Here is a 12,438-nt window from a genome sequence, read left to right as displayed (position 1 = left end):
CTTTTTCAATTCTCCTCTTGATTGGAAACCAACCTACAAGTTACCTTTTAAGGTCGCCATGGACACTATAAAGACCCGCGAATTTCAATACAAAATTCTAAATAGATATTTACCAACAAACTCCTTTCTTCACAAAGTTGGTTTGAAACCTTCCGCTTTATGTACCTTTTGTGATAAAGAGAGCGAGAGCCTCGAACACCTATTTATTCACTGTCATGATACAGAAAAATTCTGGCTGGATTTCATTTCTTGGTGCAATAAATTGAATATAAGCCTAGATGAACTGACCGACATAGATAAGCTCTTGGGAATTTGGGAAAGAAATGAAGATTTTCTATTACTCAACCACCTTTTACTCATTGCTAAACAACATATACAGTATATGACTGCCGTAATAAGTCAATTCGTCCTTCCTTCAGAGTATTTAAATAGTAAACTAAAATACATTTATCAACTAAATCTATAGTTATGAAATCTAATAATAAGGAACACATTTTTAATGGCAAATGGAGGAAATGTGTAGGTAATTTAGATGTTTAATCTCTAGTAATCTCCTATCATTGTCGGTCAGTCCTTCTTTTCCCCGTCCTAGTTTGCACACGTCCATTTAGTTTATGGACTATTATGAATCCTCTTATAATCAACTTTACACAACATATTCAGAAGACCAGGGACAGAACTATTTTGTCTCTTCTTATCCTAGAGGAAATCGATACCCGACAGTACAGGTAGAAAAGGAACCTTACAAGAGTGTACAACGTGTTTTTACACTGTACTTACAAAGAAAATTAGTTATGCAGTATTCAAGAATTAATTGCGAAAAAAAATTTTAGCCATTATTATCAATTGACATTATCATAAGTGTCTTGAGCAACATCCGCCTTCAGATGATCAAAAAGAAGATTCTACATGAGACTTAAGTTAAATTTACAATTCGAAGAAATAGAATTTTAAAAAGAGTCTTTCTTATTTTAAAAAGAGTCTTTCCACTATTTCGCACGGCAGTGTTACCAGTGACAAATTCTTGAGCAACATCCGCCTTCAGATGATCAAAGAGAACATTCTACATTCGAAGAAATTGTATTTTAAAGTCTTTCTAAGTCCTATTGAGGAGGATAAACTTTCAAAACCCAAAGTAAGCTAGTTGTTTTCCGTCTGTTTACATAGCATTTGTTTCGCTGTCTTTGCAATTGCCGTTCGAAGCTCGTGAAGGCGCCAGCAATACAAAAACGGATTAATGGACGAGTTCATAAACGCTACCGTATCAGCAAAGTACCAAGCGTTGGTCCAGTGAAGACGGGAAATAAATAAGATAAACATGTTAATAAACAATGGTGTATAACACAGAATCATTACGATGTAATATATAAAGGTGTTTTTTGCACTTTTAGCCGATCGCAGCATATTCTGAGTTTTTTCAGCATTTAAAGTTTGCACAGCTTGTCGTTGAACGAGAATTTGTAGCTGATGCTGACGGACAATTCGATAGATTCGGATGTAACAAACAGTGGATAGTAAAAGACAAATAACAATGCTAATGGCTGCAGTAAAATAATAGGCATTCGTTTTCCAAAACGTCAAAAATGATAACAGAAAGCTCACGAGCCAAAGAGTTGCTGATGTATACACAGCGCGACGCGTAGTCATCAAATTCGGATATCGCATGTGATAATGAAGAGCCAAGAACCGATCCACACTTATGGCTGTTATTGTAAGTAGCGAGACGCCAGTTCCAGATGCGGCCATTATTGAAAGTGCCCGAAAAACCGTAGGATTTTTTGTTACTTTAGATGCAATGTAAAGCGGCTGCACGAAGAACCCAACTATAAAGTCCGAAGCTGCTAAACTGCAAAGCAAAAGTATGGACGGTGAACGAAGCGAGGGTGTCCTCAATATGGCGGCTAACACCAGAGTGTTGCCAATAATGGTTATGGGCATCAGTGGTCCATTAAGAAAGCAGGTAATGATAACGATCGTTTCAGGACGGGAATTGTCGCCTCTACTGTGTGAAAAATCAGTTTCCGATTCGTTTGTCATACTTGTTTCCTTTCTCGGCCCTTACTTTTTGAATTTACAACAGTGTCAATTTCGTCGCGTGCTTGGTAAAAAATTGGAGCAGCAAGACAATTTTTGTCTTTATTTTGACTATTTAAATGTGATAATGATCTCGCATTAGCATGACATTATCATGCTATGTTTCACAAGTGAATTTCTGAATTGTTATTGATTAATAATACGAAACACGATGGCTGTCTTTGAAATTGGAGAGATCTGTTAATTTTGTTTAGTGACGATAACTGAGAAGACGGCAATTACTTACGTAAACAATTAGAGTAGCATACGTGTCTTTCTGTGAGTGATAGCTTTGAGTTTTTAGAGGAGCGTGCCATTAATTGATTGACTTACATTTTATCCTACTCTTTCTTAATTTAATACCAGCTGATAAATATAACACAGGTTTTGCTGAATATTTTCACGGATTTTGGCGACACTTGCGTTCAAATAAAGAACCCACCTAAAACCCAAGTTGCTTGTTATACAGCCTGTTAACTTGAAAAAAAGGTTTGCCTTGTTAAAAGTTTCTCGGAAACTCTGTATTTCCTAAATTATACCTTACCAGCTCATTTGGCACATAGCAAAAAAAAAAAAAGGTTTTTTCTAGTTGCAATTTAAGTGAATTTTCCTTACTCATTCACCTGCTAGTTATTAGACGCCTCATCTCGGCAGGTGGTGCATCATGTCGAGAGACCTTTGACCAAACACCAACCTCCACTTGTCAACTCACGGGCACTTGTTATAGACTATGAACTCGTTTATGCCCATGCACTAACAATATTCAAACAATTGTGGTCAGAAGTCACGACTTTCCCAAAACATGCTGTGTGTCAAATATTTGCTAACGTGAATTGGCGTTTTAGAGCCGTTTTCAATCACATCAGAGTGTCGTAAAACCAAAACCAAAGCAATTACTCTGGCCAATGACAAACGACACAGACAATCCAGTGAACCAATCAAAACTCGAAGCAAATACATGTAGCTGGCACGAAGCGCGGGAAAACGTGCGTGAGCGAGTCACGATTGGTTTTGGTTTTACTTCTGATTGGCTGAGAATGTGGCGCGAGATTTTTGAGCCAATCACTAAGCGTAGTAATGCAAAACTAAAGCAAACGCAATTAACTTTCGACACTTAAGTGAAAACCGCTCTAATGGTAACCGCGTTTTGAAACTTGATGTAAAACTGAAAATGGCCAGCTCAAAATAGGTTATAGACTAAAACAGCAAGGGACCGCAAACGATAATGCTGTAATACTTAGGATTTGCTGAGAGATCTGATCAGCAAATGAAATGAAATAATGAAATGAAATAACAAACAAGAAAGGCTTATCGTACTACGTGAAAAGTAGACTTTTCACAAGCTACAGCAAAAAGATAATGGTACTCATTTGAATTCAAGGCGCAGCGTCAGTATAATCGCAGGAAATTCAATAGACTCAATATACCATATGCGTATTCTCGGTTTTCAATGGAGGCTAATGCGGGGGACATCATTAATTAAAACGAACTTCATGTCATTTGCATTTGAAAAGATTTCCCACATTAGCCTCCATTGAAGCTAGTTCCAGTCCAATACCTAGAATACGAAGATGGTCTTGGTGGCCGGTGAACAATCAAGTTTTTGAGCTAAGTGGCTCAGTGGCCGTTGTTCAACACGTTTTGCAGAATGACACGAAAAAGGCGGGAAACACAAGACCAAACGATAGTGGAAACATTTTTATTTGGTTCTTTTTCAACCGCGTTTTACATCCAGAACATATGATGTGCGCTAGAAAACCCTATTTACATACAAGCAATTTGTCTTCCCAAAGAATAGAAAAACAAACGTCAAATAACGTGTATGATCATGTGAATTTACGTAAAATAATGTCTGTAATGTGTTATTTTAATTTTGTACAGGAAACATACGACTTAGGGCTGAAAGATTCATGATAAAATAACTATGTACAGTCAGGCCCAGAGTTATAAGTAGTCCCCGCAAAAAGCAGATAAAATTCTTTGGAAGAATCGCGTCACGTGACAATCATTCGTCATCTCTCCTTAGCTTGGTCCTTCTTCTTCTTGTAGTTTTCCACCATGCGGTCATAGTAGTCACGTGACAGCCAGAAACATTGCTGGGGGTCCACATGACTAGAGCTAAAATATGAGGTAAATACATAAATTAGTTATAAAGAAGGCGCGTCTAACGATGCGAAACAGGAGCAGTCGGGGAATCCAGTGCCGGTTTTGGCAAAAATTCGTTGAAGCACTCGTAAAGTTTTCGATTTTTTGTTATCCAATCATAGAATAGTACGAGCACTCGAGGGGTCTCCGAATGTTGTCACGCCATCATGAGGTTATCAGTTGCTTGGCAACTAAGAGACGAAATCTCAGAGACCGGAAGTCAGCATCAAGTTGATGTAGCAGCTCTCGTAAGCCTGTGATTCTACTGGTCCTCTAGAGTACCAGTTGCTATTGTTTTTTGGGCTGGGACATTATTCCCGTTGTTTGTTTTATTTTTTCTCGAAGGGTAGCGAGCCATTCATGTGAGAAATTGCGAGCGCTGCTACTTGACCTGTAGGTTCTTATTCCTCTAGCGAAATATTAAAGAGAAAAGCTCGCACTTGTATGGCGTACCTTTTACCGTTACAAAACTTGATGACCAATCTGCGGCCATTTGTGCCAGCAATCCAGCCAGGTAAGTACACGTACAGTGCTGAAAATTAATAAAAAAGACAAGGGTTGCCATCTAGCCTAACAAAATTTTTCATCTCGTCTGCCGATGTCTCTCGTGCACTGCTGAGGGTTCGCCTACTGAGCCAGCCCGTTTTCCCACTCAGGCACAGAAACATTTTAAAGGGAGGAACAGGAATGAGGTAAGATCCCGGCTTTCGAGTTGTTGGTGGAAGAGATTTTAAAAGAAGTTAAAACAAGAACTTATGAAATCAGAATTAGCGTGTTAAAAACGCGTACCTGGATCCGAGAGCGCGAGTACGCGATCACCCATGTTTAGCGGACGGCGTTTTGTGTGTGCACCAAAGATGTAACCAGAACTCTGAGGAGAGAATTAATTTAATTTAATTAACAATATCAATTAAAAACGGCATGCTAACTGATTCTTAACATAACTTTAAACAAGAAAAAAGTAAAGAACATATGTTTACTAATAGCCTGTTGCTTTTCGACCGTTTTCCCCATAGTACGAATGCCTGGAACAGAGCTAAACAGGCTAGCTTCCTAAACACAATAGTGTCTAAACAAGACAGAAGCAATTAAAGGAATACGGGCTTGAGTTGACCATCAAAAATCCGCTAAGGTGAAAACGAGCCTGAAGCAATTAGCTTTCCAGTACGTTAAAAATTACTCAAAAGCCTCCCAACGCTTCCCGCTCCCATTGCCCCCCCCCCCCCTTTCCCTTCTCCCCCACCCTGTTAGTGGTCCAACCATACACACTAAGCATTGATCATTGATCAGGGGTGGCGCAGTGGTGAGAGCGCTTGCTTCCCACCAATGTGGCCCGGGTTCGATTCCCGGACCCGGCGTCATATGTGGGTTGAGTTTGTTGTTGGTTCTCGTCCTTGCTCCGAGGGTTTTTCTCCGGGTTCTCCGGTTTTCCTCCCTCCACAAAAACCAACACTTCTAAATTCCAATTCGATCAGGGATTCAGGGCCACAATGAAAACTACTGGGACACCAGTAATTGTGTTACCCTTCAAAAGTCGTTTTTTTTTTTTTATTGTACCTGTAGCTGCACTGACTGATCTGCCCACTCGATGATGTATTGGCGGCCATTTCCAACACGTTCTCGCACAGTTCCTACAGGAGACAAAATATCTGCACGTCATCTTAGCACTTAAGAAACGAGTACAGAATAAAATAAAAGTGCAACAGAATTGTTTTCTTTTTTATGGTGTACACTTTTAGCTATGGACAAGGAGTTAAAGGCTTTAGTCTAAAATGTAACGAAACTGAAGAAATGAACTACTTCACCAAATTGCACTTTTATGAAATCATTTAGCCGCACGACGTTCTTTTGTGGAAGGCCAAGTGTGAGGCGGATAAAAGGAAACTTCGATTTAAAAAGAAGTGGTCATATTCGCAAGATGTAACGTCGTTTTGTGGGCGTGGCTCAAACTAATACCTCTCCCCCAAACCTCGTTCCAAGGGCTTTTCCCTTGGTTATTTGGAAAAGCCCTAGGAACGAGGTTTCACCCACTCCCCTCACCCCCCCCCCCCCCAAAAAAAAAAAAAAAAAAATAACAACAACAACTACAACAACAAAAAACCCAGACCTTTTGGAAGCCAAAACACTAAACGTTGGCATTAGTAGTTTAAAACAATGCGTAACAGTTACTCGAAAAGAACCCTCTTCTATAAAAAGGAACGACAAGAATGTTTAGTGCGATATAATAAATCTCACCATCTTCCATCCCCCCTCTTAACCCGAGTATCATTTGTGCCCCACGTGAAACTTACTCTCCAACATTCTGGCCTAAGGCTGAGAATTTTGAACTATCTATTTGTTCAAGTATTACGTACCCAGATGGAACATGCCGTCTTGTTCGTTCCTCGCCACCACAGCCTGCCCGACCAAGCTCTCCTCACACTGCAGGATGTACCGACAGTCACTCTCAAACTTCTCTGGAGTCAACAGATAGATCTCCTCGCGCGGGATCACACTCTCTATTCCATCGTAATGCCGAACGTATAAACCGTTCACGTCTTTTTGGAGTACAGTGCCTAAGAAATAAACACACGGGTTAAGACGCTTTACTAATCAGGAGCTTACTCCTGACCCCCTCCTGACCTACGGACCCATAGTAGAAGTCTCCTTTGCAGCATGTACTAATTTGAGTCGTCACGCAACGTCTCTACCCACTTAGCAGAAAGAAGCGTTGCGTGACAAAAACAGGCAAACGTGACGCTTTGCATACCTGGTGCATAGCTGTAAGGAAATGAGGGATGAAGTGCAATCACGGGGTCACGCACATCGATTTCATTGTCAGCGTCGTCAGCTTCCGTGATGATATCTGGTCGGTAGATCTGCTCCAAGTCGCCAACACTGTCCTCTACAAAATAACTACCGTCTCCGCAGTCCTGGCGGATGGTACCTGGAAAGGAATAAAGCAAAATCATGCGAATTAACACTTAAAACAAAACTCGAGCAAGTCATCTCTACCACAGCTGATGTTTTAGAGTTAACCAAGCTGAAAGCCCGTTTTCAATTTGTTTAACGTTTTGCTTCAAGAAAATTAAAAGGGTATAATTTGCAGAATATGACTGAAAATACTGAAACCAGTATTGCGATCGGTAAATTAAGAAAATTAATAAAATGAAACGATCTGTTTTTTCCAACCTAAATTTTCGGTGACTACTGTTCACGTTCATAAGAGTTAGACAAAAGTTCGTTCTGCTCGCGCTACCAATCCGTGTGCTTCTGACGTTATTGATTCTAAATTAAAGGCAAATAAGCGCGATGGAACGCTTTGCGTTCGTTTACAGCGTTGCTGTCCAACTTTGCAGAATGGTTAACCCTTTTGTGTCATAACATAATTATTGAAAATAATATTGGAAAACCTCCGGTACTTGCTATGTATATACCAAAGTTGTTGGCGAACAAATTTGGTAAATCAATATGGCGACCACACAACTGTTAGTTTGGACATCGGAACGTTCTAATTTCCGAGGCTATGTTTACACGGGACCAGTTCCAAACGGATCCCGACCGATTTTCGGTCCGGATAGGCCGTTCTAGAACCGGTCCGGAACGGATCCAAAACTGGACCTGCTATTTTGCAGGTCCAGTATTGGATCCGTTCCGGACCAGTTCCAGGACGTTCCAATGTAAACACCTGGATCGGTTCCAAACGGTTCCATGTAAAAGTAGCCGATCTGGTCCGTTCCGGTTCGGAACGGTTCCAGTCCAGTCCCGTGTAAACGTAGCCTGAAAGTCACGTGAGCGCGCGCACGCAACTACGCGCCCCCGTACACCCGCACGCACGTGCAAACGGGTCCACACATACGCAAACGTACACGCAAAATCACACGCACCAAGTACTACCCATGCAAGTTTATGTTACCTCTATAGTACCATCCTTCGTCAGACCACCGGGCTAGAACTTCTTCTCCCACCTCGAGGGGTTTCATAACACGACCACTTTCTACCGCGGGGTCTTCGTCCGGTGGAAGGCGAGCTGAAAAAAAAAAAAAGGAAAGGGAATGTTGCATAAAAAAACTTCTAAAAAAGTAAGTCAAGTATAAACTAAATAAATAAACCTATTTTAAATAACAACTTACAGATTAAGAGCCCGTGAGATCCCTTGGTCAGCAGACACGCTTCGTTGCCATTGGATACGTGAAACTGAATGGAAGGGGGATCCTCTTCATTCCCAGCAGGAGCTGGGGCTTCTTCCGCCTCCTGCTCATTATCCGACGCAGCCGGCGACGACGATGATGATGATGACGACGAGGATGACGAAGACGAGGAAGATTTTCTTTTCTCGCTATGTTGAGATTGCTTGTCTTCGTCCTCACTTTCGTCTTTTTTCTCGTCACGTTCGCCATCAGATCCTGGCGGGGCACTGTGGCTAGAAGATCTTCTAGAGGAGCGAGGCCGGCCAGAGGAAGGTCTTGAAGATTCCGCTATTGGCGAGCCAGGAGAGGACGATTTTGATTTCGGGGACTTTTTATCCGAGCTACGAGATCGCATCGAGCCTTTCGATGAAGACTTCTCGGAGCCTTTAGTCGATCCTCTGGGAGAGGAGTGTGGGGATGAGCGGGCCGATGAAGGACTGGGCGGAGATATCGAGCGTGATCTAGGAGGGGAGACTGGTGGCAAATCGGGAATTTTGACCCGGGGCCGCTCGGCTCTGTTTTCCGGTGAAGACGGAAGATTGTTCGCTAGTTGTTGTATCAGTTGTTGCTGTTGAAGCTGAAGTTGTTGGGTCTGGTTGAATTGCTGCATGAGAAGCTGTTCTTGTTGTTCTTTTTGTTTCCGCAGTAGATCTTGCTGCTGGTCTTGAAGTCGTTTTTGTTCTTCTTGAATCTCTTTTTGTCTGTTGAGAAAATTCATCAAAAATAAGGGTTTTTTTAAGATCTGACTTACGTTTCAGTTAAGTATTCAAGATAGAGATAGATAGTTCGTACAACTTTGCAACCCAAAGGTTGAATGATGTCATACTTACAAAAATAAGTCGATAAAAGCGACAAATACTCAAAATAGCAAAAATTCTAAAAACTGTGGGAGGTGACTCTGATTAGGTCTTTTATCTCCACGTTTTCATTTTCCGTCAATGTCTTGCAGTGATAGGTATCTCCTTTTGCAGCACCCCTATTATGTAGATGTAGTTGTTACAGGAAAATGTATGAGTTTATAAAAAAGAGACTGTTTGGGAGTCCAAAGTGTCGACGACAGAATAACTCTTTTAGTGTATTTTCGAAGGGTGTTATGATCCAGTCATTAAACTGTCCTCACCTCTTGTTCTGTTCATCAATCTGCTGTTGTAAAAACTTCTGTTGCTCATCATCCAATTCTCGTCGTTTCTCCTTCAATTCATCCGCCGCCTTCTCGTGTCGCTCTCTCTCCTCCTCCAGCTTTCTCTGTAGATCCTCAATTTTCCTCTCCACCTCGCTCAGCTGCTTCCTGTGTTCCTCTTCCAGCTCTTGCTTCAGCTCCTCGAAAGGTTTTCTGTCTTCCTTGCGAGGCGATGCGCCTTTGGAAGAGGGTGCGGGGCTGCTACCCCTGGAGCTCCCCTTGGGACTGGCACTGCGGCTTCTACTGTGATGACTGCTGGCGCGGCTGCTAGCACGGCTTCCCTTGTCGGACTGACCAGAGTGACTGCTTTTACGGCTGCTTGCTTGACTCCGAGGGGAATCATCGCCTTTTCCCTTGTCTAAAAGAAACAAAAAGCCAAAAGGAATGGAAGTGAATGATCATAGAGGTCAAACACTCAGCTCAAAGCTCGTTAGCATACCAACCAACCAGAGGAAAGAACCCTAGCTGGTAGGCGGCTTGCCAGTTAAGAATTATTAAAAAGCGTGGCTGAGAAACAGAACTCAGTGCTAACAAAAAAATTTTTAACTAGTGGCAAGATGGAGAGTAAAACCTTAGAAAGAGTGATCATCGAAGGTCTAACGCCGTGATAAAAAAATTCAAGCCTCCTACGCAAAATCATAAAAAAATGTACAACAAAGGGTAAAGAGAATCTTTACAGTGTTTGTACATAAATTTAATACTGCAGCTGGTAGACGTTAACCTATTCATTTTTCTGCAGAGGAAAGCAACTCACAAAGAAATTATTTTTATACATGGCGCTCAGAAGACAGTTAGGTCAGTTAGTGACTACTCGAAAAAACATTTTTCCAGTTCTGCCAAAAGGAGTCGAACCATACCTTTGTCATCCACATCGTCTTCAGTCCCTTTTGAGTACATGCCAAAAGGCGTTGTTCTGAAAACAAAAATAATGAATGTATGATGACAAAGAGCAAAAAAATAAATCACTCTTGAATGCACTGTAGTGTTTGACTACTTACGATCGATAAGCAGACAACAACGCGTCCCGGATGTAGCGACAAGCGAACGTGTAGCGTGCTTTGGAGATCTTCACTAGATCATTTCTTAGAGACGTGATCTAAACCAGAAGCAAAAACAGCAAATTAGTTAAATGAAACTGCTAAGTATTTTGTCAGCTGCCTAGATTGTCAAGAATTGATTGTCAACACCCGCTAAAAAGTAGTTGGCAGTCTGGTAGGAGATTCGCCTCGCCTTACAAAAATGATAAAATGATAAAGTTTTTAGCTTACGCGACATGTTGGTTCCTTTGCACGCACGAAAGAAATTTTTATTTCACGACATATAATATTACTCGAATGATTGGCCACTCCAAGATTTCACGGTCCTCAATTTCTAGTCCTAATCTGGAATCTTACAATCGGAACTAGTCTCACAGAAATATGCGGGCAAAAATCGTCGGCTTCAACTGTTCCCGAAGACGAAATTCCGTTCAATAAAAGATAGACACGATCATCTCAGTCCTCGGTAGGAGAAAGGGCGATGGGATTTTTTTAAAAACAGATATTGCTAAGCGTTATGACTGTCTCGATAATCTTATCCTGCATGACGAGGAAATTTCCATTGCACTTTTGCTATTACTGTTTTTGACTGCCCCACTAAAGACCACACACAAAGTAAGGAAACCGGAATCTTGCTCCAATTCGGAGACGCCGGCTGTTATCTCTAGGCTAAGAAGAATCTCTGAACAACCGTAATCCAGCAAGCTTCGGCATAAATGTTTCGCATACCTTCTTTCCGTTATACCGCAGTATAGTGTAGCACTTGGTAGCAGGAGCTTTTCTCAGCGGTACAACTTGAACAATTCCCGGCACGTAACACTGCACACCGTCACTAATCTCGTCATCCTCCTCCTCGCGTGGAACGAGGGTCTTGACAAGCACATAGTCACCCACCTGAGAAATAAGTCACGCAATCGTTACTTGGAGAGTAACGCAAAGTTGGGGGAGATGTATTGCGTGACGACTTTACCAATTACAAATCAGTAGTTTAGTTTTTTAAAACGAATACAGAAGCTTTCAGACCAGAAAATATATAATTGAACGAATGTATCTTGTACTAGTATTCTTTGAAACAGCAGGTTTTGGCAAACGGTTTGAGATACTTTCCTCTTCATTTGTCACCAATTTGTGCGTGGCTGAAGTTTGTAATGCTTCAGTGTTCTCCCTGCCCCCTGAATATGTTGTCTTCACAACGGCGAGATAAAAATATCTACACAAATGCGTTGATTGGAGAGCAAAAGGGAGGAACAATTCAAAAAGATAACACCCAACTGTACCTTGAGGGAAGGACAAGGCCTGGCTCCCTGCATAGCGATGACGTATCTAGCGGAAACCACCTGTCGGTCAAAGTCCCGAAAGTCAACCTCGACATAACGCGAGTTCAAACAGCGCGATACCATGCCTGCGTAATAAAAGCCATCCACTTCGTTTCGCGCCAGGACCTTGTGGTTTAAAAGGCGGTTCTTGTTGGAGACGGACTGGGAAGGAGGAGGAGAAGGCTTGGCAGTCTGAAGAAAAAATCAATCAATTAAACAATCCACTAATCAAAGAATCAATCAATCAATGTGCCAGTAGGTCAGTCAGTCAGTCAGTCAGTCCATCAGACGATATGTTTGTGACTGATAAGGAGTATGCGAGCGAGTCAGTCAGTCAACGAAAGAAAAGCGCGCCTACGAATTCAACTAAACAGAAATTGTTCTCCTGCTCACCTTTGTCATAATTTGCTCGATTCTTTTGTTTTCTGCTTCTTCACGGGCTTTTCTTTGCTGTTCCGCTATTTCACGGGAGGCCTGCCAAAGAAGAATTACTTTTGTAAACGATGTACTCACATTTC

The 12,438-nt window shown here is 41.7% G+C and overlaps 3 protein-coding genes across 3 annotated transcripts in view; all 3 read right to left on the bottom strand.

Annotated features, from left to right (window-relative positions):
• The window catches only part of LOC144655338 (uncharacterized), a 35,450-nt gene that overhangs the window by 19,720 nt on the left and 3,292 nt on the right, over window positions 1-12,438 (bottom strand). The window lies entirely within an intron of this gene.
• On the bottom strand, window positions 803-2,096 carry LOC144655174 (melanocyte-stimulating hormone receptor-like). The gene has a single exon (XM_078515388.1). The coding sequence runs from the start codon at window positions 2,035-2,037 to the stop codon at window positions 1,141-1,143; it is 897 nt and encodes a 298-aa protein (XP_078371514.1). The 5' UTR covers window positions 2,038-2,096; the 3' UTR covers window positions 803-1,140.
• The window catches only part of LOC144655308 (von Willebrand factor A domain-containing protein 3B-like), a 72,359-nt gene continuing 63,677 nt past the window's right edge, over window positions 3,757-12,438 (bottom strand). Inside the window, exons 28-41 of the mRNA XM_078515529.1 lie at window positions 12,314-12,394; window positions 11,882-12,112; window positions 11,334-11,498; window positions 10,566-10,663; window positions 10,425-10,480; window positions 9,508-9,925; window positions 8,331-9,088; window positions 8,114-8,227; window positions 6,968-7,144; window positions 6,573-6,773; window positions 5,776-5,849; window positions 5,008-5,089; window positions 4,672-4,750; window positions 3,757-4,191 (exon numbers count right to left, since the gene is read on the bottom strand). Coding sequence (XP_078371655.1) covers window positions 4,086-4,191; window positions 4,672-4,750; window positions 5,008-5,089; window positions 5,776-5,849; window positions 6,573-6,773; window positions 6,968-7,144; window positions 8,114-8,227; window positions 8,331-9,088; window positions 9,508-9,925; window positions 10,425-10,480; window positions 10,566-10,663; window positions 11,334-11,498; window positions 11,882-12,112; window positions 12,314-12,394 — 2,640 coding nt within the window. The 3' untranslated portion in view covers window positions 3,757-4,085. The remainder of the gene's footprint in view (window positions 4,192-4,671; window positions 4,751-5,007; window positions 5,090-5,775; window positions 5,850-6,572; window positions 6,774-6,967; window positions 7,145-8,113; window positions 8,228-8,330; window positions 9,089-9,507; window positions 9,926-10,424; window positions 10,481-10,565; window positions 10,664-11,333; window positions 11,499-11,881; window positions 12,113-12,313; window positions 12,395-12,438) is intronic.

The sequence above is a fragment of the Oculina patagonica genome, chromosome 5 (assembly GCF_052425735.1).
Source record: "Oculina patagonica isolate OP01 chromosome 5, crgOcupat, whole genome shotgun sequence".
Classification (NCBI taxonomy): Eukaryota; Metazoa; Cnidaria; class Anthozoa; order Scleractinia; family Oculinidae; genus Oculina; species Oculina patagonica.
The sequence above is the reverse complement of the archived record's forward strand: the minus strand, read 5'-3'. Positions and strand labels throughout refer to the sequence as shown.